The sequence below is a fragment of the Lissotriton vulgaris genome, chromosome 2_1 (genome assembly GCF_964263255.1).
Source record: "Lissotriton vulgaris chromosome 2_1, aLisVul1.2, whole genome shotgun sequence".
In the NCBI taxonomy this organism is placed as follows: domain Eukaryota; kingdom Metazoa; phylum Chordata; class Amphibia; order Caudata; family Salamandridae; genus Lissotriton; species Lissotriton vulgaris.
In genome coordinates, this window is record NC_141687.1 from 2,105,849,283 (window position 1) to 2,105,876,075 (window position 26,793).

At 45.8% G+C, this 26,793-nt stretch overlaps 1 protein-coding gene across 1 annotated transcript in view; it reads right to left on the minus strand.

The window, feature by feature from the left end:
* MNS1 (meiosis specific nuclear structural 1) overlaps positions 1-26,793 on the minus strand; it is a 241,947-nt gene that overhangs the window by 202,830 nt on the left and 12,324 nt on the right. Inside the window, exons 3-4 of the mRNA XM_086958353.1 lie at positions 24,663-24,790; positions 18,323-18,425 (exon numbers count right to left, since the gene is read on the minus strand). Of these exons, the coding sequence (XP_086814479.1) occupies positions 18,323-18,425; positions 24,663-24,790 (231 nt within the window). The remainder of the gene's footprint in view (positions 1-18,322; positions 18,426-24,662; positions 24,791-26,793) is intronic.

Genomic DNA, 26,793 nt, shown 5'->3' on the forward strand with positions numbered 1-26,793 from the left:
GGTGAAACACGACCTCTCCCATATCAGTCCAGGGGGCAGCAGTGGTTGCTGCATGTCGGCTCTCAGAGGGAATACACATGTCTTACCCCAGTTAACCATGAGGCCCGAAAGTGCCCCAAAGTCTGTCAGCAGGGTCACCGCTCCTTGAAGTGCCACAGTCGTGTCTTCCAGGAACAGGAGCAGATCATGTGATGTGGTCCCCCACTACATAATATGCCGCCATAGGGCTCCCCTGTTCTGGCACGGGCCGCTAGAGGTTCGATTGCCAGTGCGAACAGCAGAGGCGAGAGTGAACAGCCCTGTCTCGTGCCCCTTTGCACCGGATATTGCGCCTAAATAACAGGCCCCAGTCGCACCCTAGCCGTCGCTAATGAATACAAAATGGCCGTCCATTTCCTGAATCGTTCCCAAAGTCCAAACTTCTCTAACACTTTATCCAGGTAGAACCACTCCAGGCTGTCAAATGCCTTCTCTATGTCCACCGACAATACAGGACATGTCGTCCTCCAATCCACATTCCAGCACCCGTATCAGTCTACGTATATTAGTCGAGGTATTCCGTGTCGGAATAAACCCTGCCTGATCCACGCGTATCAAAGTAGTCATATGGGGTAACAGTCTCGTGGCCAATATTTTGCTCAATATTTTATAGTCAACTGTCAACATTGATAATGGCCTGTATGAGGTTACGTCGCTACCCTCCCTCCCAGTTTTTAATAGGGGGATCACTAGTGCTTCCCTCATAGATTGTGGTAAGTGGCCCCTCTCCGCAGCCTCATTATAGACCTCCACTAATCGTGGAGCTAGGACGTCCACATATTTTGCATAAAATTCTATCGGGAGCCCATCCACCCCTGGTGTCTTGTTCCTTGCCATTTGCTTAATTGCCCCACGCACTTCCTCCAATCGTATTTTTCCTCCTAACCCCTCTGCATCTTCTTTCTCCAGCTGCGGCAGCGGGGTCCCCTGCAGGTACTCCACTATCTCTGCTTCTCCAGCCTCCAGATGACTACAATATAGTGTCGTGTAGTAGTCCAAAAAACAGGAAAGGATCTCCGATTGGGAGTACACCACTTCCCCTGTGTCTGTTCTAATATGTAAAACCGAACACCCCCCTGATACTGGTGTCGCCAATTTTGCTAGAAGTGTTCCCACCTTGTCCCCTTCCGCGTGGACTTTCACCATGTACTGCTTATAATCAAAACAGCGTAACCTCTCAGTTTCCGCTGCAGCACGCTCCTTGGCCTCCATCAATCGTTCCTGCAACCCCGGCTGCTCTGGTTTTTGTACTTCCAATTCCCTCAGGCCCTCTTCTGCTTTCGCTACATCAGCCAGCACCACCTTCCGCTCCCCCGTATGATTACTAATACAGAGCCCTCTCATTACTACTTTGAAGGCATCCCATTCCACCCCCCTGGACGTCGCCGTACCCTCATTCATCACAAAATAGTTATCAATCCCTTCCTGTACCCTGGTGCTAAAGATCAGATCCTCCAGGGTGTCCGGTCGCAACCGCCAAGTGGGTATCGCAGTTCTCTCCTGCTGCCATTGAAACGCCACCACCTGAGGGTTATGATCCGACAACGTCCTGGTCAAATACTCTGAGCGGATCGCCAAGGGAGTCAACTCCGAGACTACAGAGGATCGTATCAATCATAACGTGTAACTCGTGTAGTGCAGAGAAGAAGGAATAGTCCCTATCGTCTGGGTGGTGCCCTCTCCAAATATCCAGTAGCCCCCATTTCTCCTGCCAGTCCGCCCTCAGTAGTGCTGTTCTACGGACCAGGGAATCAACCAGTGGTGGGTGTGACCTGTCTAGCAGTACGTCAGTTATAGAGTTGAAATCCCCCCCCATTATCACCGTACCAGCCAGAGCATGTGCCAATGAACCAGACGATTTATCTAAAAACCGGGGTTGTTCCGTATTCGGAGGATAAACACTACAGAGCACTACTTCTCTTCCCCATAATCTCCCCTCCACCGCCACATATCTGCCCTCCTGATCTACCACAGTGTTTGTCATCTGGAAAGGGAACCCCGCTCTCACCCACACCAGAACCCCCCTTGCAAACGCTGAATATGTGGTACCAAACACTTGCCCCCTCCATCTCCTCTGTAATGCGGTACATTCTTGCTCAGTCAGGAGGATCCCTTGAAGCAACGCTATATGGATCCCCCGCCTCAACAAATAAGCGTGCACTTTATGGCGTCTGGACATAGTATGCAATCCACGTACGTTCCAGGTAATACATTTCAGTTCAGGTAATGTCCCCATCGATAAGGCACGACGAACTCTCCCCTCTCCATTGTTGCCAGCCCACACTAAGAGCTATGAACCTTAACCCCAAACTTTGCAACTCAACACCCATCCCCCTCCCCCCCAGAACAGGACCCAATAACACATTATCAGTCCCCATCCAAACCTCCACAACAACCACACACTACTACCCTGTAGTCACCACCACAGGAGGCCTTAAGGGATACAGGGAGGTGGCGTAGGCCAGACATGAGGCGGGTCACATCCCAACCCCCAGCCCGCAATCCCCACATTTTATGGTGCAGCCAAATACTCATGAAGATCTCCCACTGACCCAGCAGGCGCTCCTCTAGGACGACAGTATTTACCCTTGCAGTATTGGCGAGAGTCACAAGTCATCAGCCAGCCTGGGTGTTATTTCCGGGCCCTTGATACTATCCGTGTCCGAATACTCAGGCCCCGAATGACGCTTGTCATCTTCAGAGTCCGTGCCTCTATTCGAGTTCTCCATCTGCGATCCAGTTAAGGCAACAGCGGCCAGCAGCGCGTCCTGTTTGCCCGCCGCTAACTGCGTGGCCTGGGACACTTTTTTAGCGTTTCCTCTGTTGCGGATCCTCTGCGACTGGCACATTCTCGGTTGTTTATATTGCGCACCGGGCCCTCGAGTCCTGCGATCCGTTCCCGCTCTATTTGTCTCAAGCCACGACCAAGCTTCATCCGGCGTTAGGAAAAACTGCGTCACCCCACCCACGATGATTCTTAGCTTTGCCGGGAATAACAGCGAGTACTGAATTCCTTCCTCTCCGAGTTCCTTTTTAATCGCTAGGTAGGAAGCTCTACGTCTCTGAATGTCTTGAGTATAGTCCGGAAATATTGTTACCGAGCAGTTCTCTACTTTAAAGGGCCCGTTCGACCGTGCATTCTGGATTAGTAAGTCCCAGTCTTTATAATGAAGCACCCTGGCCACCACAGGACGAGGAGAGCGACCCGGCAGAGGCGGCTTGGCCGGCACTCTGTGTGCCCTTTCCAGGGTAAAGAAGGACGATAGGCCCTCTGGTGCTACTCGTGACTTAAACCACTCCTCTAGGTACGCCACCATGTCTGTTCCTTCAATATTCTCGGGCAGACCCACTACCCTTACATTATTTCGTCGATTACGACTTTCGGAGTCCTCCGCTCTCCTTTCCAGGATCGTCAAACGTTGCAGTGCATCTTCCAGCTTGCGTTCCACCGTTACCACCGCCGGTTTCAGCTCCAGTATGGTGGATTCAGCATCCTTGACCCTGTCCACCAGCTTCGCATGGTCCGCTCTCAGGAGCCCTAGTCCGGTGGCTACTTGCGATATATCCTGATGTAGGGAGTTTTTCGTCGCTTCAATGGCTTCCAGGATTTTATCCAAATGGTCAGCCAGCCTTTTTTCCGCCGGCGTGGCCTCCGCGTCTGCATCGCCACTTCTGGCACCATCCGCCGCCGCCGCCTCCTCCTCAGTTTGCCTTTGGGCTTCATAGCGATTCAGAAAAGGGGGTGGTGATGAACAGAGTGTCTGAATTAAGCAAACTCCAAAGATCAGGGCTTGATCCATCATCGTTATTTATCTCACTGCACCATCCCAGCTCAGAACCTGGCTATATGCAAATCAGTCTGTCCCTGGCCCAGTGCATCATGGGAACAGGGCAGACTAAACTACCAAGCCAATTCTTCACCAGAAAGGAGACAAGCTACCGGGGACCGGTTTCTGGCATTTCAGCCTTCTTCGGCCCGGCTTGCTTGAATCCTGATGGTGCAGTGAGAAAGGGACCCATGTCTGAGTATACCCTGCCACACCTATAGTGGCCAAAAACGATTCAGAAAAGGGGGTGGTGATGAACAGAGTGACTGAATTAAGCAGACCACTCTTACCCAGTCCAAAGATCAGGGCTTGATCCATCACCGTTATTTATCTCACTGCACCATCCCAGCTCAGAACCTGGCTATATGCAAATCAGTCTGTCCCTGGCCCAGTGCATCATGGGAACAGGGCAGACTAAACTACCAAGCCAATTCTTCACCAGAAAGGAGACAAGCTACCGAGGACCGGTTTCTGGCATTTCAGCCTTCTTCGGCCCGGCTTGCTTGAATCCTGATGGTGCAGTGAGAAAGGGACTCATGTCTGAGTATACCCTGCCACACCTATCGTGGCCAAAAACGATTCAGAAAAGGGGGTGGTGATGAACAGAGTGTCTGAATTAAGCAGACCACTCTTACACAGTCCAAAGATCAGGGCTTGATCCATCACCATTATTTATCTCACTGCACCATCCCAGCTCAGAACCTGGCTATATGCAAATCAGTATTTCCCAGTATAAGAATTGGCTTGGTAGTTTGGTCTGCCCTGTGCCCATGATGCACTGGGCCAGGGTCAGACTAATTTGCATATAGCCAAGTTCTGAGCTGGGATGGTGCAGTGAGCTAAAAAACGGTGATGGATCAAGCCCTGATCTTTGGACTGGGTAAGAGTGGTCTGCTTAATTCAGACACTCTGTTCATCACCACCCCCTTTTCTGAATCATTTGGGCTTCATAGCAGCGAAGCTTATCACCAGGGTATAAACAGCCCGTCGGCCACCACCAGCTAGTCGTCGATTGTTCCGCTCTCCAGAGGGGGAGAAGGGATAGCAGGTCAGCGGCCCGCAGGAGTTTCAGTCCCAGGTTCAACTTCCGCGGCCTGCGGTCCGCACCCTCCACGAATTCACTGTGGGTCCAGTACTCCACCGTTCGGCGGTATTTTGCTTACCGGCTGCTTCTCAGCACAAACAGGGACTCCTCCGGTGTACCCACCACACCCTAGGCCGCCGCTACGCAAGTACGCACTCCGCTCAACAGCACAAGATGGCCGCCCTCCTCTTCACCTCCGGGTGTTAGAAACCGCAGCCGACCGGGTCCTTTCCGTTGTGCCCCTCCGGCGATTCACCCAGTCGGGCAGCAGCTAAGCACTCTGTATCCACGCTTGTTTGCACTGTCTTTCCCTTCGTTTCAGGCCGTTCATCAACTCAGCGCCATATTGGATTTTGGGATCGGAGGCCTCGTTCAGATGAAAAGTTCGAAGTACGAGGCAGCCAGTCAACATGGGTTTCCCACAGCCGTTTACCTACCTGTAAGTTACTCACCTGTCTTTCCTCCAATAAAAGTAATATTTTTACAAACATTGGCCTGGAGTTAGTCATTGAGTGTATTTCCTGCCTTGTATGACTATGTACACCAAATGTATTCACACTACCCTCTGATAAGCCTAACTCTCTGCCCAGCTACCACTAAATTGAGAGTAAGGATTTTCTAAGGAGGGGGTCACTTCAGCTTTGGACACCTTAGGTGGTCCTGACCGAGAGGGGACACACCTCTCCTGAATACCTTTATTCCCGCAGACCTTGCAGTGAGCTGGACACTAGACAGTTGGTCGTTTTTTAGGGCATTAGTGTGAGTTCATTGTGCTGAGAATTTTGATACCAAACTTAGCATTTAGTAAAGTCATCATCACCATCACATGCAAGAGCCACCTCCTATCTCATCTCAAAGTCCTAAACCCACTAAGCTCCCCCCTAACCCCAATATCCTGACCCTCGGCTGTCTTTATCTTAATACCAGATCCCTGGTTAAACACCAATTAGATATATTCCTACTACTGAAGTCGGATAGACCAGACATACTATTTGTCTCTGAGACATGGCTCACTGCAGACTCCTTGCCAGATATTCTCACTGCCCTACCATCAGATTATTACATCCTGTCAGCAAATAGAAAACCAGGAAAATTCGGTGGAGGCATCGCCGCCATCATTCATAAAGACCATACGTTTACCACCTTACCTCCCCTAGACTTATCAGATACGGAAAACTTAGTCATTAAATCTGACACCGAGGTGCTAGCATTGATCTACCGACCACCTACATCCATGCCTTCCTTCCCAGCCTCCCTGTCTGAGCAACTAGCAGGTCTAGTCGTTGACTATGACAAGGTCATGGTCATAGGGGATCTCAATTACTGGTACAACAATTCGGAAGCCGGACCTCATGCCATAGAACTTTTCGAGCTCCTCTCTAATCTAAACTTCCGTCAACACGTCCTGATCCCCACTCATGTACAAGCATTTGCAATGCAATAGGTCTCCCATTAGAAAAGTTTGAGTTATTGGTATTGTAAATGACAATTTTTTTTATTTATGTGTTGGTTTTGAAAATAGCGAAATTAATAGCTTTGTCATTTACAATGACAATAGTTATAACTTTCGCAAATGTGACACCTATTGCATTTGTAATGCAGTATGTGTTGTATTTACGTGACTTAGATGTATTGATATTACAAATAACAATGGCTTAATTTTTTAAAATAATTAATACTTAAAAGTTATTTTAATTTATAATGGGAATAGCTTAAACTTTAGTAAATAACTTTTGTGAATATTATGTTCAGTGTACTTTATTGTGACGAAAATCCAAGAACAGAAATACATTTGTAATAAGGCTTGAAACATTGATAGAACATATTTGAACTAGTTGTTGTTGAATCGTTGCACAGATTGATGCTGTGGTGCCCCTGAGTGCTGCTGTGGTGCCCCTGAGTGATGCTGTGGTGGTGCGCTAGATAGAGTGAGGGCGATAGATAGATAGAGTGAGGGCGATAGATAGATAGAGTGAGGGCGATAGATAGATAGAATGAGGGCGATAGGTAGAGTGAGGGCGATAGGTAGAGTGAGGGCGATAGGTAGAGTGAGGGCGATAGGTAGAGTGAGGGCGATAGGTAGAGTGAGGGCGATAGGTAGAGTGAGGGCGATAGGTAGAGTGAGGGCGATAGGTAGAGTGAGGGCGATAGGTAGAGTGAGGGCGATAGATAGAGTGAGGGCGATAGATAGAGTGAGGGCGATAGATAGATACAGTGAGGGCGATAGATAGATACAGTGAGGGCGATAGATAGATACAGTGAGGGCGATAGATACAGTGAGGGCGATAGATACAGTGAGGGCGATAGATAGATACAGTGAGGGCGATAGATAGATACAGTGAGGGCGATAGATAGATATAGTGAGGGCGATAGATAGATACAGTGAGGGCGATAAATAGAGTGAGGGCGATAGATAGAGTGAAGGCGATAGATAGAGTAAGGGCGATAGATAGAGTAAGGGCGATAGATAGAGTGAGGGCGATAGATAGAATGAGGGCGATAGATGGATAGAATAATTATGTGCCGTGTAATTATGTGGCACTGAGTGGTATTTGAGTGTATGTTGCATTGAGTGCAGTGTAATTATGTGGCGTGTAATTATGTGGCATGGAGGGGTATTTGGAGTGTATGTTGCGTTGAGCACAGTGTAATTATGTAGCATATAATTATGTGGCACTGAGGGGTAATATGAGGAGTGTATGTTGTATTCAGTAGAGTGTAATTATGTGGTGTGTAATTATGTGGCACAGAGTGGTATTTGGAGTGTATGTTGCATCGTAATTATGTAGCAAATAATTATGTGGCACTGAGTGGTATTGTGTGGAGTGTGTGTAGCATTCAGTAGAGTGTAATTATGTGGTGTGTAATTTTGTGGCACCGAGTAGTATTTGGGGTGTATGCTGCATTGAGTAGAGTGTAATTATGTTGTGTGTAATTATGTGGCACTGAGTGGTATTTGGAGTGTATGTTGCATTGAGTGCAGTGTAATTATGTGGCGTGTAACTATGTGGCACTGAGTGGTATTTGGAGTGTATGTTGCATTGAGTGCAGTGTAATTATGTGGCACTGAGTGTTATTTGGAGTGTATGTTGCATTGAGGGTGCAGAGTGTGTGAGGGTGCAGAGTGTGTGGCCTAAAGTAGTGTGCGGGCGCAGTGTGCGTGGCCTAAAGTAGTGTGTGTGGCCTAAAGTAGTGTGTGTGTGCAGTGTGCGTGGCCTAAAGTAGTGTGTGGGCGCAGTGTGTGTGGCCTAAAGTAGTGTGTGGGCGCAGTGTGTGGGCGCAGTGTCACAAACATTTCATACCAATTAAAGACAGCAAAATTGCAGCCCTACTTATTTGAGCATCAACAATGAATTGTGATGAATTTTAACGCTGCTGCAGCTGCCCAAAAGCACTATTAATCATTTCACTGGATCTCACACTGCAGATGTTTCTACACAACTTTTAACCTCCTTAAAATGTAGCAAAATTGCGCTGGTATTGCGTGTACCATCACTGCCAAAACTGAAATTAAAACTGAAGTCTTTCACTTTACAAATATAAAATGAGTGGAGGCACAAAACATACCCGAAGCAACTGAGCCACCCACCAATTATAGTTTACACATATTATCTGCCACATTCAGGTATGACCAGGCATTTCAAATGTCTTTCTTTGACAAAGTCTAGCATTGTGTCGATTTATATATAATGTCACCTTGTAATTTAAAGCCCGTTTTTGGCATGATTGGTGAAGTGTAGAAATCCCAAGATCGGCACCATGGTTAAAAACTGTCACGTCGGTGAACGCCTTCCCGTAAAAGCAATAGAAGCCCACAGTCCTCACAGCAACGATATTTTGCACGGTGCCCAGAACCAGAAATCCTTATTGACAAACTGAGTGTCGCCACATGCTTAACGTAGAGAAAGACAGTCCCTGTGCTGAAAGTCTCCCGACTTCCTCGCGCAAAGTGCTCCTCCCCACCTCAGCCAGTGCCACTTATTCCTCATCTCAATTGAAAGTGTGGGGGCTCGTCAATGGTTTTCTTTCAGGGAATCCTCCCGAATAGTTGTGAGCTTTGATTTGGCCCGCCCATGTGCGAGGACCTGGGAACACTTAATATTTGTGGAGGCACAAAACATTCCCGAAGCAACTGAGCCACCCACCAATTATAGTTTACACATATTATCTGCCACATTCAGGTATGACCAGGCATTTTAAATGTCTTTCTTTGACAAAGTCTAGCATTGTGTCGATTTATATATAATGTCACCTTGTAACTCAAAGCCCGTTTTCTGCATGATTGGTGAAGTGTAGAAATCCCAAGCTCGTGCTGCAGTCCGCCGCCAGCCTGCGACCAGGAAGTCAGGCAGGCCGGGCGGGACAACCGGAAACAGGAAGTAGGAGGGCGGGAGCCTACCCCGCCTCCCACGGAAGAGCCGCAATTGTTTGGAGCACCGGAGCAGGCAGGAGCCTACCCTGCGCCCCGGTGCCGAAGAAGGGAGGAAGAGTCCTGCTGCCGGTGAGAGCCGCTGCACCAAGGAAGCCGGTGAGTGGGGCTTTGCCTTGTTGCTGGGCTGCGAGGGCGGGGGCATGTGTGTGCGCGCGCGCATGCGGCGGCGGGCTGTGTATGTGTGTGAGCGTGCGCGTGTGTGTGTGTATGTGTTTTGGAGTCTGTGTGTATGCGTGTGTGACTGTGGGGGTTGCCTGTCTGGGTGCCTGCGTGTCTGTGTAAGTGCGTGTGCGTGTGCATGCATGCGCGTTAGGCTGACTTGCTGGGAGTATGGGAGGGAAGTGCACGGCGCGGCGCAGGACAGAACGTGCGCGTTCGCGCACCCAAATCTGCTCGTGACAGTTTCTTGTCCCTCATTCCCCGGCGTCGGATAGCTATAAGTCTCCGCCCTGGACGCATCCTTCGGATGCGAATTCCAGGGCGAGACCTAAAAAAGCAGAAACGCCAAAAGTGGTAAAGTAGTCCCTTGGGGGCGTGGTCGTGGCTGTGGGCGTCTCAAACAACAAATGTGGGCGTTTACAGGGCCGTGCCAAGTGCAAATAACAAACATAGGCCAAGCGACTTCACAACACACTTACATATGCACACATAGAGCTGAAATGCGCTTTCACTGAATTTAGAATGCACAATATGCAGACATAGAGCAGAAATGCGCTTTCAATGAATTTCTAACAAACATTTGCAAATCCCAACACATACAGCGGAAATGCGCTTTCAATGAATTTAAATTCACACATACTGCGGTGTAACACCAATATAAAAAACCGCAGAGGTGCGCGCTATAAGAAATATACACACATTTGTTGCAGTTACCCAGACAACATTGACGCCTTCGCATTAAAAACCGGGTGGGCCTTCCATCGACGAGGAGTGTCAAATGACGCCACACAGGGGGCAGGATTAAACGCATACTACACCAATCACAACACACTAAAGAAAACATACACACGACTTAGGCTTACCAAAAAAAAAAAGTCTTTAACCATTGGCCATTGGCCAACGACGTCACAGGGGGTAAACACAAACAAAAAAAGCTGACATTTCTTAACGGAGAAACGCAATCGACTGCGCATTCACAAGACTTTCCTCACATCTTGCGGACAAGATAAAACGCGTACAATAAGACATACGAATAACGAAAATAACACAACTGCCCATAATCACTCGAGCACTACCAGGACTTCACCACACAATTGACAAAACGAAAGGGAAACTTCTTTGAAGGGATACAAAAACGAACACACGGAAAGAGCCTTCGAAAGAAAAAAAAAACATTAAACAGGTGACACGACACTTTCCTCACATCTGGCGGACAACATAAAACGCGGAAAACAATACATACGAATTAAAAAATAACACATGTGGGCCAAATCAGTTGAACAGGGCCAGGACTTGCACAGACAACTCTTCTGCGGGGCGGCCGGGGGCCCTGAAGCAGCCTTTTGCTCCCGGACAACATCGGGACGGGCTGCTAGTATATATATATATAAATAAAGTAGTTTGGTCATGTTTGTGTTAGGGTGAGATATCGGAAATGTCATTTTACCTGCATCCTTCCTCCCAAACAAATGTAATCCTTTGTTCTACTTTTGCTTCTACAAGTGCTAATCTAGATTCAGGTTTTAATGGTGAAGGTTTTAATGTTAAAAAGGGAGGCAGCAAAAACAGAGGCAGACAATCCCTCACTTGCTTCAAGGGTGACCTGCCAAAACTGTCCTCGATGCTCGCGTTAACCAGCTCTGTGACAGGTATGAGTATATTAAAGAGAAAGCGGTGACCCAGTCTTCGACGCCTCTCAGACTGCTCAGATCATCGATGGAAAGTTGAGCTCCTCAGAATAGAACACCTCACATAGAAGTCGTTAATCTCCACGAGGAATTTCACTGGCACACAGCGTGCATTCAAGATAGTTTATTTTTACCATTATTTCCAACATTACTAAACGCCAGCAACCTGGGTTTTCAGAGCTTTGATAACACCATCTGGAATATTCACTCTGAATTCATTTGTTGACAATGACTAATGCTACCAAAAATACAGTCATTTTCGAGTTACTTTTCAAAGAGAAAGTGTATAAGAGTATGTTACGCAATGCAAAGAACAGGTCAAATGCCACATTGAAAAAACTAACTGTAGGTCTACCAAAAATATAGCTGTTATTTGAAGCAAACGCCTGGATTTTAATACTACACTTTGTAAATATACACTTTGTAACTACACAAGCATACAGCACTTATATTGAAGCCTTTTAGTGTGTGACATCAAGCTCACTTCCATTACAATAACCTTTAGGAAAATTATAGACAGGCTATATCTGTAATAGAGTGCGAATAACAGGGCGTAGAGGAAAACTGTTATAATATTGTAAGTTGTATAGAGCACAAATGCCCACTGTGAGCGTCTCAATGCTTTTAAATGAACGACGAGAAGATTATACCCCTCCAAACTCTCTTATCTATTAAACACGTAAATTTGCACCTATCTGCAAAACTCCAAATGGTTAAAAATCTGATACATCAAAGCAGGGAGAACATTTCAGGCTCGAGATGTTTGTATTTAAAAGATCTTTCAAGAGCAAATGGCTCCCCCTTCCAATGTAATTAAAGAGAGCGCTTACATGCCTAATCCACTACCTTACGTATGCTAATCAATCCTTGATAGAATCAGTTTGCAAGGTTGCGGCTTAGCAGTATCAGGACCCACTATATCAATCAATTTACCACCAGAGATTAGAACTGAAATTACATTTCAGAAAGTATCAAAAATGTGTGTCAAATGTTCTGTTACTTGCATAGGCTTTGCGAGATCTGCCAACGTAAACAAACTAACGCGATTTTTTTAAAACTATTTATACTTCAAATAGAGTGCTGAATCGGGCAATTGGGACAAATAAAACAAGCACAGCTTCATACCACACTGAAAAAGAGGCCACTGGTGCGAATAAAGCGGGGCTTACCTGAATGAAGCTCCCCTCTGCCGGGTTTAAATGTCCAGTCCTCGGAAGCACCAGGAGAGACTCCAAGCTCCGCTGCACAGCGCTGTCCACAGGAAGCGCAAGCAATACTTTGTGTCCCGGGCCCTAGACACATAACGAACCCGGCACAGTCAAACTTGCTGAAGTTCGGCGCTGCTTGGAAGGCGGAGGGGGTGTGCCCCCAGCGCGCGATGGGCGGACGGACAGCAGGTGTCGGTGGGGGGCGGAGAGGCGTTCCACAGGCGCAGAATGTGCGGCGGCCGCTCGCTCGCTTCAGCCGTATCCGGGACTTCGGTTTCAAAGAAAGGAAGAAGGGAGCTGTAAGGAGACTGGCCACCACGCAGCTGGACTTTCAAACTCGGAGCTCGATCAGATGGGCAGTGTGCTTCAGTTTAATACCACTTTTTAACAAGCGCACGCTGCTGCATGTGTTTGTAGCGCTTGTCGGCTGGCTCGTGCACAGATCCTGTGCTAACGCAAGGGAAGCGGACGCCGGCGCCGTACACGCTCACAGCGCTTGTCGGCGCGCGGCCAGCTCCTGACGCCTTTTTTTACACCCCATCCCAACAAGAATCGCCAGCACTAGCTCGACCGAAACCAGTACGCAGCTCCAGATTTCACCGCCGGAGTTCCCTAGGAGACTAGAGGGACTACTCTGGATGCATGGGGCTACAAAAAACGAGAAGCTACACTCAGGGATTGCACTCTGGACTTCCATTGCAGTCCTGAATGGGTAAGATCTAACTATCGTCAGAAGTACGGGGGAGGGGTGTGTGTGTCTCTGTGTGTGTGTGTGTGTGTGTGTGTGGGCTTCGGCGAGTGTGGCTGTGGGTGCGCGCGTGATTGTGAGAGGCTGCCACTGTGAATGTGGAGCAAGAGATGTGCACGGCTGGGGGGGGAGGGGCCAGGGGGCGCGTCCACGAGGTGCAATCGGCGCTCGTCCCCAGCTCTAGGTCCCTTCACAAGCAACTTGGCTACAATAGGTCTCCAGCGAGACCTAAAAAGGACATATCCTAGACCACATTTGGTCTCGTAATATCCCTACCTCCTGTCCCACAGCCTCACCATGTATATGGTCTGACCACCACCTATTGAAATTCTCCATCACCACTCAGGGCCACCCAAAAAACCAAGCACCCTCGGGGGGGGGGTCAGCCAGGAAATGGAGATTCCTAAACCTCCAAGATTTCCTATCCACCCTGACTAACTCCATCCCTACCCCGGCACCAGACATCAATTTGATGGATAAAGCGCACACTGAGTGGCTTCTTTCTGCATGCAATGTACATGCTCCTCTCACCAAGTTCTCCCGCGCCCGCCGCATGGACGCCCACAGGTGGTTCTCTGCTGACTTAAAAAAGCAGAAATTAGAACTCCGCCAACTAGAGAGGAAGTGGAGACATGGCTACCACGCCACAGACAGATCATTATACACGACAGCTCGCAAAAATTATAAGAGCGCTATCTTATCTGCCAAAGCAACTTTTTTCTCAGAAAAAATCTCCAATGCCCAAAACAAATCAAGGGAAATTTTCAGAGTCGTAAACGACTTATGTAACGATTCCAGAACCTCTCCCTCTCAACCAGCATCCCAAATGATGTGCAACCGGCTCAACGATTTTTTCAAGGAGAAGATCGACATCATAAAAAATAGCATTCAAACCAACCACGTCATGACAGACTATCCGGACATCAGTAGAAACCCTAATACACTCCAGGATATTCCCCCCATCGATCCACCCAAATTGCTGGAACTGATGAACCAAGTAAAATCTGGCTCCCCCAACGATCCCTGCCCCCCGCATATACTGAAGGAAGTTTATGCTGCACTCCCTCAGGGCATACTCCCCATCTTGAACACCTCCCTATCACGAGGAATAGTACCCGATTCTTTTAAAAATGGCACCCTAGTCCCTCTAATTAAGAAACCGGGTGCCGATCCCTCCAACCTTTCTAATTACCGCCCCATTTCCCTTCTCCCTTACGGCGCCATGCTGCTTGAAGCCTATGTAACCAGCTGCATATCCAACTTCATAGAAACATCAGACTACCTGGAATCCAACCAAGCTGGATTCCGCCAGGCACACTCTACCGAGGCGGTGATCCTCGCTGTGCAGAATACCCTAAGGACCAACGCCGACAATGGAATCCACCAAGCCCTCGTACTCCTTGACCTGTCGGCCGCGTTCGACACGGTGGATCACACTATCTTATTACACCGTGTCGAACAAGCCGGCCTTAGCGGCGCGGCTCTCTCTTGGATTAAGTCCTTTCTGACGGATAGATCCCAGGCTGTAAACCTGGAGAACTTTATAGCACCTATACTCTCCACCACCTGCGGTGTCCCACAGGGCTCCTCATTATCTCCCCTCCTTTTTAATTTATATCTTAAACCCCTACTGCACTCTCTGAAAAACAGGAAAGTCACCATTTACAACTATGCAGATGACTTGCAGCTGGTATTCCCCCTCAACTCACCGGACTCCATCGAGGAATTCCAAAAGACCATGCTGCACATCCAGAGCTGGATGGATCAGAACCATCTCAAGCTCAATCCAGGAAAGACTGAGCTTGTACTCACCAGTAACAGCGCACTCAGTTGGGGCCCCCACTTCTGGCCATCCTCAATGGGCACCCCTCCATCCCCCTCTCAGTCAGTAAAGAGCCTTGGGGTCACTCTTTGCGCCGACCTCTCACTGAAAACCCAGGCCGGAACAGTGATCTCCTCCTGTTTCTTTCAGTTAAGAAAGATTAAGAAAATCGCCCATCTGCTGACTCACTCCGCTCTCATCCAGGTAGTACTCGCATTGGTCCTCTCGCGATTAGATTTTTCCAACTCCATCTACCTGGGCCTACCCCTCGCCTGCAGATTGTTCAAAATCAAGCAGCCAGATTAATATTCAAGAGCAATCGCAGGAAGTCAGCCAAACCTCTGCTAGCCTACCTTCACTGGCTCCCCATAGCCCAACGGATTACCTTTAAGATAGGCTGCATAATCTTCAAGGCTCTCCACGGAAAAAGCCCCAGGTTTGTCAATCAACTCATAAATAAATACGAACCGACCCGAGACCTTCGCTCTGCCCACCTGTCCCTCCTCACGTTGCCGACATTTAAAAAGAAACGACTTGGCGGATCCTGTTTCGCATACCTCGCCCCAAAAACATGGAATTCCTTGTCCCTGTCTATTCGGAACTGTACTAAGCTGACAGAGTTTAGGGGAGCTCTGGAGACCTGGTTATTCAAACAATCGCACGGTTAGAGCACTGTTCCATCTGTGTCTTCATTTACCATCTGTCTCATTCAGCGCCATGAAACCCCTGGGTGACCGTGCGCTTAACAAGTTCCGAATAACATAACATAACATCATGGAACGGTGGAATTCGTAATGAAATACTCCCAGCACATGTACGCAATATTGCTTCACTGCACTTACAATGACTAAGAATGGGCTTAGACAATGTAGGGGCATATTGCTCATGCAGCTATGCGCTCAACTGCCCCAATGTACCCCAATACCTGCCTAGGTAGATACATGAAACTTTAGCTACATTTGTCCTACCTTGTTCTACATTATGGTTCTGGCGCTGACCTATTACCTAGTTATGTGCCAAATAAATGTTGTGTGGTATTCTTCGAAAAACTAGCATCATTTAATATGCATGAGGATTCTTAATATAACACCAGAATTACCATCTTCTGTATAATAACTCTGTACAAGAGTCACCGCAATTGTCACCCTTGAACGACATGCCCACAGTACCATTCTAGGTAGACCCCCGGAGGGCACCTTTTGGGTATATAGAGTCGCCACAGCTTTACTGGGCAAACCAGGGGAGAAGCTTCCATGCTGACACGAGACGCTGAGGTCCCTGCATGCAGACACTCCAGCTCGCAGTGGTCTGACATTCGTCGCGGGGGGTCCAATTTGAGACCAAGACGGGGTCCTTCATTCTCTCTCATCAGGCAATGGGGTTGGCTCTTTCCTAGGGGAATTCTTGGCTATATATTTACATACATGCTAGGTACACTTAGTTAGGATTTGCATTTTAAGAGGACTCATGATTACTACCCTGTATCTATATTTCTGCATATATTCACTGCTTTAGCTCCATATACCTTTTATTTACTCTGCTGGTGCTTATAATCATATACGTCTGTTTCTGCATAATGGTTGTTGCAGCACATGTATGTTATACTAGAATGATGCTAGTTCAATAAAATACTTATTGAAAACATCCCCTCAGCCTATTCTGTACATCTCTCTATGAACGAGTGAGCACAAGAGACTGAGCGAAAATCTGGAATCGGTCTGGGCACCAATCCCTTAGGTTATGTTATCTAAACTCGCTGATCCTATATAGATTTATAGGAACTACATACCAATGTGGGCTGGGTTATACCCAAGATAAGGCGTCTGTGAGTAGAATTTGATGACTTGTGTGTCTCAGCGTACCTTATACGTGATCAGAGTTGGTAATAAAACAGTAGAGACAAAAATGAAATCTATCACGGTGGAGGCACCGCTCCCAATGAACGTGAGTGTTGCAGCACTAGATCAGTCTTCATGTTATCGCTATTCAGAGCAAACAGATTATAATCATTAGCCATGGCGTTAAGCAACTCCACCTGAGTAGTATGCTCAAAGAGTTTGGAAAGCGAAATAAAAGAGCCATGCCAGTGAGCCTTCAGTTATAACAGAGATGCAAATTAAAATCACCCAACAGAATCATAGGAGTAAAAACATCAGCAGTGTAAAAGTGCTTATCAAGCAGGGATCTACGAGCCCAAATGTGAATACTGATGGTGTTATAAAAGTTATCAAGAAGCAGCCTACAAGGACTGAAAAAGAACAACCGTAGAGGAAGAATATTAGGTGAACCACAGTAGCCGGCATACTAGCTGCTGTTCATGGCAAAATGCTGTTCCAGAAGTAATGTTGGTCACCATTGGCTTCTTGCGAGCATCAAAATATTTATCAGAATTGTAATACCCTGATTACGAGCTGGGTCTTAAATTCCAATCCCTAAGCAAAGAGGAGTTTGAGCAGGGATCGGAACAAACCGGCCACAATTCATCAGGTGAATAGGAACAGAAAATAGGCAAAACATGAAGAAATCAGTGCTTTGCATAACCCATCTGCATCTGGTGCGTTCTCAGAAAAACTTGAAGTGGAAGGTATTTGCTGCACTTTGTAAACATATTAACAGTATTTACCGGGTGGGTTGAATATCTCAAGCCAATCCGTCCCACATGTAATCAGTGTCCCAGTCTTTTCTGTATATGCCTAAATGTAAGACTTTTTCCTCAAATTACAGAAACACTGCTTATAAAACTGATGCAAACTGTGCCTTCTTTGAAATGCTTAGAGGTGGTCAGCTTCCTTGATTGAAAACCACTCGTTTGATCTCAATTTCTGGTCACTGACAAGGTGAAATAGTTTCCCCGCCGAAATTGGCCTGTTTAAATGCCAGTAGCTGGCGGCCTACTAATGGGTACCATTTTTATGGAGCTTTCAACCTTTGCCTCTTGATCTGGGTAAGCATGAACTGACTATCTGAACGTACTTTCACTTAAAGCAAAATTGCAGCAACAAAAAATAAGGAATTCAAGGGGACAGTTAGGGCAACCCCAATTAATTCCATCATGATCCACTGGCCTCTCATGTTAGTTTATAAAGCAGACTAAAGTCCAAAAAGTATGCACACTGAGAATTCTTGTCTGCAGCCCCTTATAACCTACATGTGAGGCATCCACTTATGACTGAAGGGCGCAGATTTCAAAAGTGACTAAGCTGAGCAATCGTTAAGTCTATTGCTTTAATGAAAACTTTATTCATTAGTAAATCATGGCCGCAGATTAGTTTGATGGACTGAATGCATAGAAAATGGAACAAAACAAATACATACCATTTCTTCATATTTTAATACTTCTTTTTCGGCAACCTGTGCAGCACGTTCTCTGTTCAGATAAGCAGATTTCAGCTTACTTTCCAACTCCCGAAGCTCGAAACTGGAAGAAAACAGATTTTAGCTCAAATCGAAACACAAAACATTTCATTGGTTTCATGACTATATAAGAAACAGTTTATGGGATGAACCATTCAAGAGCTAGAGTCATTGGAATCAAAAACCATGGACAGCCAGAACTATTTTCAAACGAAACTTCAAGCTACCTCAAAGATGCAAACAGTTTTGGATTGCAAGTGATGAAAATTAAATGGAGGTGGCAACAATGTAGTGGGAAGTATACTTTCTTCTAAAACAATGCCATAATAGTGTTTCTGCTCTTAGTGGGTTAGCAGTACAGCAGTGTAAGCAGTCCTCAGCCCCAATGGTTTAGGAGGTCAACATTCCCTTTCCAGCTGTTAAACTGGTGATGGTGGAAAGAAAGGCTATAGCTATAACGTTTGTTAGTAATCGTATGGAAAGAGGAGGGGCTCTGGTGCAATTAGGTGTCAGAGGAGCAAATTATGGTTTAAACAGTGCTTCTTTTTATACCCTATGTTTTATACGTTGCAAGTACAACAATTTCCTTTTAAGGATATAAAACAGTATTCATTCCTGATGAGGATCATTTTTTAAATATATGTTTAATTTAAAAATATGTCTTTATTTAATGCATGCAGTCGTTCACAAATGCAAAGATTATGTTCCATCTCAACACCCCTTCTAAAGTTATGGTACCAAAGAAATTAGGACACTTTCTTGTGGCACATCATTGCAAACAACATTGATCTGAGCATATTTCTAGGGCACTGTGGTTGGAAGTATGAATAGACTTCTGTTTATTGTAAATCCCTATTTTTCCATTATGGGAGTATTTTGCCTAATTATGAGGAGTTGAAAGGCCAGTGCAGAACCTATTTCATGGAATAGACCTGATCGATTTCAATATGGAAATTGTTCAGTATCTTAGCCTGACCAATCAGGACATCCCTGGGTGTCTAGTTTTACAAATGTCCGGATTTGGTAGGTTTTCCTGGGTAGCAGCCGAACTCGGGCCAAACTGTTGCAGCTTCACATATCACCAAAAAGGATGCTTCTACATGCAAAAACGTGATGTCTCCACATCATGTCTTGTGGCCTTTCCCGTCATAGGCAAAAGGCCTACCCACTTAAGTAGGGTAGCCTTTTTATCTGACGAAGTGTGGGTACATAGAAAAGTAGAAGATTTGCCATTACCAATTGGATTGCTCTCTATTTCTGGCTCCTAAATGTTAGCCAGTGTGCAAGAATGAACACATTATGCAAAATGCATTCTGAATTACGGTAGTATGGAAACTCCAAATTTAGAAGGGTAAAAATAACCATCATTCCTAAACTCAACAGCATGTGCACATTTCAAAAACACATAGGTTTTCCCTGACCTTCTGGAAGTCTCTCCCTCGATCTGTGGCAAGCCGCATAGCCATTGCTATCAAGGTGATACTTCCTTGTTTACTTTATTATTTCACCAATCTTCCAGTGATTCTCCCCAGTGTCTTTTTTTAAAAGTTATACATCCTATTAGAGAAACTCTGTTGCCACAACTCCCTTAGAAAAGTTGCCCTGCCTACGCTTCAGCTACCTTCAGCTCAAGGGGTCCTTGGAGCCCCTAACTTTGAATACTACGATCTGGCTTCCCAATTACAGTGGCTCTCCTACTGGTTGGCAGGCTGGCTGGTTCCTGGAGGACACAAATTCAGTTGGCCCTCCTCTGTCCCGGGCAGCTCTCCTCTAACATATACACCCCAATGTCCGACCACCACGAGTTTCGCCTCTTCTCCTGAGGGACGCACTCTCCTGCATTATGAAAGCGATTCATCTCACCAGACACCTTCTCGCCTATGCCTCGGCGGTCCCATTGCTCGGACTCCCACTTGAAGGGGCCACCTCTTGAGTCGACAAATTCACATTTGGGAGGAGGCTTTGTTAATAAGCGATGGAGAGCTTTATCGGAATGGACAATTAATGATGTTTGAGATGTTGACCGAGAAGTAGGCGCTTTCCAAAAGCCAATTATGCCTCTACGCCTCCTTGAAGGGTGCCATTAGTGGACATTTGGGCATCTCATGAGACCGAGCCGGTCACCCATCAACTCATACAAACTTTATACACAATGGGTACTAAACATAAACTAATTACCTGGCTCACTAAGGGGCACATGCATCAAAGTAGGCTTTTGCGAGTCCTTAATTGCGATTATAAAGGTCCTGTATGCAAACTCGAGAATCGCTAGCAGGCTGAGGTGATTCACAGATATAGTGTGCCTCAGACCTCCCCATCACGTGAAACACCCCACAACACTAGGATCCTGGAACAGCATTGGCTGAAACTCCCTAAGGGACCCAATTCTTCACAAATTGGTAGTACAGTTGGCTCAATCTGCCCTCCACCACTAGGGTCACATCTGCTGGCACCCCCTCCTTCCCCACTTCCAAGTCGGGGGGAACTGGGAGGGGGTGCCAGTTTCCCAGCTGTAACTGGAGCCCTACTGCGTCCCCAAACACTGAGAATCCCTCCCCGGCCACCTATATATTCTCCCCTCACTACCGGACCTCCCCCTACATACCACACCCATATATGGACGAGAGATTAGAGTTTGAGTATATACTTGTAGTTACTTTTGTGTGTATTCAGACGTGAACAGATCATCGGTATAACAAACTGCAATTTTAATGAGATCCGTTACGTGCATGGTTCCAATGTATGAGTGTCAATAGTCATTCAATAAACAAATGGTTTTAATAAAACACATAGGTTTCCTCCATTTTTCATTCATTAGATTTGACCATATGAAATGCACCATGGTCAGTACACAATATAAAATCACTATAAGATGCAGATTGGTTGTCGGCTGTAGGTATCACTTTTTTGGACAACCATCCAACACTATATATCACTGCGACCAGAAGTATCTGATGTATGTAACTGTACGTTACTTTCATAAATCATACAATCAGGCCCAAAAATTACAGATGCAAAATTTGTCACCAAGTCCTTTTTTCACACTTATTTTAAATATTACATTCTTTTTGCCATTTCTCCTTAGGAAACTATTCGTTTCTGTGGAAAACCCATAACTGAATTCAGAATTTTGCCTAGCTTCGAAAAATTAATAGCTTTCCATGCTCCTCGATGGGTTTCACACCCGTTTCCACAACACACTGCAAGTAGGCTGAAAAAATGTGGGGGGAAAAAAAAGACATAAATCTGGCCTGGATACCTTTTTGGGTAAAAAAAAAACAACAAGAAAGCTTAAGCGCAAAGAGCACAGCACATTAATTAAAAAACAAGACTCAGCCTGGGCCAAGTAAAGCTTAAGCAATCCTACACAATATTTAATGAGCATGTGGAGATAATCCGTAAAAAAGGCCATTCGAATTTCAGGATTTACAGCATCAGTCTGATAAGGAGACATATATAATTGATCGAAAAGTGTTTAAATGTACATAGTGTAATTCAATCTAGCAACAACAACAGTACTTTACTTTTAGGGGAGTTATTTCTCCCTCGCTGTGCTATATCTCACTAAAAGTTACTCTATAGACCTGATCCTTACTACCCAACCTAATGTTCATTGCCATCCCCCTAAGCATATTAATTGGTCGGACCATAAACGTATTGACTTCTCCATACCTCACATATCCAACTCCACTAACCGCCCGGCCACCCACTCTATTAAACGTAGGCCATGGCACAAAATTACTCTTCCCAAACTCACTCAAATTTGGGAACAGCCTCCACTTACCAATCTCGATAACATTGACACTGCTCTCTCCATGTTCAACTCTACGCTGATAACAGCTATTGACTCTCTAGCTCCACAGAAAAATGCCAAAAAACCTACTATAGCGAAAAGGGAAACATGGTATACGGAAGCTCTCAAAAGTGAAAAGAAGAAATGCAGAAAAATGGAAAAATTGTGGAGACGTACAGGTAATAGGGAAGACAAGAGATGCTACCTGGAGGCTATGTCCTCCTACTACAAAAATGTCAAAAAAGCTAGGAAAATGAGTCTGGCCACTCAAATCGCAGAAGCAGGCAACTCTACTAGAGAGTTATTTAAAATCATTCAAACTTTCACTAGTCCTGAAGTATGTGAAAGTCCAGACACCTTCACCCAAGAACTATGCGATGACATATCTCAGTTCTTTGAGGAAAAAATTGAAGCAATATATAAAAAAATCACTACAGTCTCTGACACTCTGGGGACTGAGGCCCCTGAAACTGCTCCGCAACTGACTTCTGGTGAAACTCTTCTGGACATCCCTAAAATTACTACTAAGGACCTGACCACTCTCATTAACCAAACTAAATCTGGTTCTCCCTCTGTTTTGATACCAGCTAAATTCATCCCTCCGCTAATCGAGATATTGGGTCCTCATATTCAGAACCTACTTAATTTGTCTTTTGCCAAAGGCCAACTTCCATCTGCCTGGAAGGAAGCGGTAGTGAACCCTATTCGCAAAAATTCCACCATGCCCTGGTCTACACTCTCCAACCTTCGCCCGATTTCTCTCCTTCCCTTCATCAGCAAACTGGCAGAGAAGCACGTCAACACCACCCTCTCCAGTTTCATCGAAGCGACAGGGGGCCTGGACCAATCCCAAACTGGATTCAGGCCCAACCACAGCACTGAATCAGCCCTCCTCTCTGTGACAGATCAGATCAAAATGTCACAAGATAGAGGGGGCTCTATGATTCTAGTGCTGTTGGACCTGTCCGCAGCCTTCGATACCGTGTCTCATAACACCCTATTGAACTGGCTGCAGGGAGTAGGAATCGGAGGCGTAGCACTATCTTGGTTGGAGAGTTTCCTCGCCGGGAGATCACAATCTACCAGCCTGGGCCCCTTTCGTTCCATCTCAAGGGGGCTCACGAAGGGGGTGCCACAGGGCTCATGCCTTAGCCCTACATTGTTCAATGTCTATGTGGCCCCCCTTGCTGAGATTGTGCGGAAATACGGGTTCATACCGGTCTCCTACGCTGATGACACTCAGCTCCTCTACCCTTTCAGCTCCCTTGACCCTAAAATCAAGGGGAATTTTGCTGAGGGTATGAGAGCGGTGTCACACTGGATGGCGAGGAACTGCCTCCAGTGTAATGTAACAAAGACTGAGGTCTTGCTCTTTGGCAAAGCAAGTATCCTTTGGACCCCTGACTGGTGGCCACTCGACCTTGGCCCAGTACCGGTACCCAAAACACACGTTAAAAATCTTGGAGTGAAGTTTGATCAAAAACTGACCATGAAAGAACACACCAACTACATCGCGGGTCTGTGTTTTCACACCATTGGTCTACTCAGGCGTGTCTTTCCTTTTCTTCCTGCCACATGCAGAAAGACACTTGTACAGGCCTTGGTAACCAGCCGCCTGGACTACTGTAACGGCCTGCTGACATTAGCCAGTACGGATGCAGTAGGCCGCTTACAGGTGGTCCAGAATACGGCAGCCAGATTGGTCATGGGTGCACCTGCCAGGACTCCTTCCAAGCCCTTGCTGAAAGAACTGCACTGGCTTCCCATACGACAGCGCATCCACTTTAAGATCTGTTGTACGGTACACAAATGTCTGTATGGAGCAAGCCCCAAATACCTAGCCCAGTCTCTTGAACTGTACCAGCCTAGCAGGTCCCTGCGCTCCTGCAACCAAGCCCTGTTAAAACCTCCCAATACAAAGAAGACTAGACAGGGTGACCGTGCTTTCTCCGCTGTTGGTCCTGCCCTTTGGAACAACCTTCCCATTAACCTAAGAACCACCATAAATCACTTGTCCTTCAGAAAGGCATTAAAAACCCTCCTTTTCCAAGAAGCATTTCCACCCACATAAACCTTAGGCTGCTCTACCTAATAACCTTCTTAGCTGGCAAAGCGCGGAGATACCCCTCCGGGATTGATTCCTGCGCTTTATAAGAAATTAAAATAAAAAATAAATATACATGGCCAGAAGGGTTGTCCATTCATTTGGCTCACTTTGTATAATGCTTGCTTTACAGGTGTGCCTCAAAATCACAAATGCAAAAATATTCAACAATGCATGGAAAGCTTTAGAATGGTGTATAATATTGGCCCTGCCCAAGTATGGAGTTATATTTTTTCACACTGCATACTGAATACTTATCAAGCATGATCATGCTTTGTAAAAACTCACAGTAGAGTAAAAGGATTTTGTTACAGAAAACCGTGGGTGCATGTGAAAAGCTGTATGGTTCTTAAGTGGTTTATTTGGGAAGCATGGCTCACTAAAACAATTTACAGTAGCAATACCTGTTTTCTCTCACTTGCTGTCTGATTTTCTCATCTTTGAGTTTTTCGTGATTTATTCTTGCTATTTCTTTGGCCATTCGTTCTTCTTGTTCCAGTTGTACCTCTTTCATTCTTCTGAGTTCCTCTGCCTGGTCAACAATACAATCACAGTAACTGCAATTAAATGATTATTTGAAAAACATTCAAATGTTAGCAGCACACTATCATGAGATCATTACTCGCCGCCCGAAGTAGGGGTTATAAACCGAAGGCTTCTAAATAGACCGAATAGAAGTTATCCTAATAATGCTCACTCGCTAAGTTTATTAAAATATGTTCACGAGGTTCTGGCCTGGGGACCTATAAGACATTTTCAATGTTTGCCCTGCTTCCCTCTCTTGATTCCTACTGTGTACTGCAAACATAGCAGGAGTAGCACACATTGCCATAGGAAACTCCTCCACAAACGGTCAATGATCACAGTGGGTGCTCTGCGAGGGAATAGGAAGAAACTCAGATAATCTTGAAAGTCCTGTTTGGTGGAAATATGATTTACTGCTGGAACAGAATTGAGTACACACAGTTTCATTACACTTCACAAAATAGGCACTAACATGGGAACACTGTTGTATGTTTGTGGTATTTGTATAGTGTGAATGTAGCCGAAAGGAAGCGGAGCACGGTACAGGTACAAAGACAAAGATACAGTAAACAGGTGATTGGAGGGGTAGCTAGGTTTTGAGAACAGGACTGTTACTCAATGATGATGCAGTGTTCTTTAAAGAGGTGTGTGTTAAGCTCTTTCATATCCTGGAGCAGGTTTGGGGGCAGTCCTGGTGTATAAGGCTATCAGGAGACACGAAACTGGCTGGATAAAAACAAATTAATTGTAAACAAGACAAGGCCAAATCACTTCCTGACTATTTAGACGGATTGAATGGAGTCTTTGATAGTCCAAGAGGCGTTGACTACTCCATATATGCTGGAATCCCTGCAGAACAGAAAGGCATATATGTTCTCTGTGTGATTAGCCATGTGCCTTGATGATACTGGAGCTAGCTGACTTGGCTTTAAAACTCACTTCTAGTATCAGGCAAAATAATTGATACACAGTCATATCAACAAAAACGCTTGTACCCCACCCTGTTACTTATCAAGTCCAAATATGGATCAGTATGCCTACCTTCTGAACCTAACCTGCCCAGCTAATTTGTTGGAAAGTAATCATCTGTTTAAACTAAAATGTACTGTGGGTTGTTTTAACTACGGTATCTTTGTTAATGTTCCTTTAGAAAATAAAATGATGTTTTACAATAAGTTTTTCTCCATTGCCAATTTTATTTATTTGTGTGTACTACAACTCCCAGAGGGCAGAAAAAGGGCTCAAGGGAGAGTTTAAAGACCAAACCACAGATTTAATCCCCAATACAATTCATCGCAACTACAAAAGAGTCTGGTGGTCTCAAAGAAGGGAGCAAAAAGCAGGTTATCACAACAACTCAGATTCCCAAAGAGAAGACTATGCACAAGTAATGCATTTCATTGTAATAGAGATGGCATAATAAAATTCATTTCATTAACTGCAAAGGGCAAGTAACAGACTTAATTAAAAAAACCTGCTTCAAGTAATTGGAGCAATCTCATACCCCAGGGGTGGCGCTATTGCGCAGACCAGATCAGGCAACCAGTATGCACTGCTGATAAAGCACTACACCTCCTCCTCTAATTAAATACCCATTCATTAAAATATAGCCAGCTATAACCCTCCTGTCTGGTATCAGGGAAGTATCCAGTTCTCACAGCCAAGGGGTCCAGTCAGCCACCTGATCATGGAGGACCAAATCTTATTACCTCGCTTTTTAGCCCCACTAACCGTACAAATATATAAGTATCTGTCCACATTATAAATATCCATTAATCGCCACAGCAATGCCTGGAATGTAGGAGGTTCTGCACTTTTCCACACTGCTCCAATTAACAATCGAGCTACTTCCTTAGTAATAAAAATGAAATAGGTCAGAGTAAAATCTTGTTAACTTCGGTTGTCATAACCAAGAAGCATCGTAATGCGTATCTCCCTCCCAAGGAATTTTCACCAATATGCCTTGATACCCTGCTTCAGCGGCAGCAGTTTCTCACAACCATAAAGCAT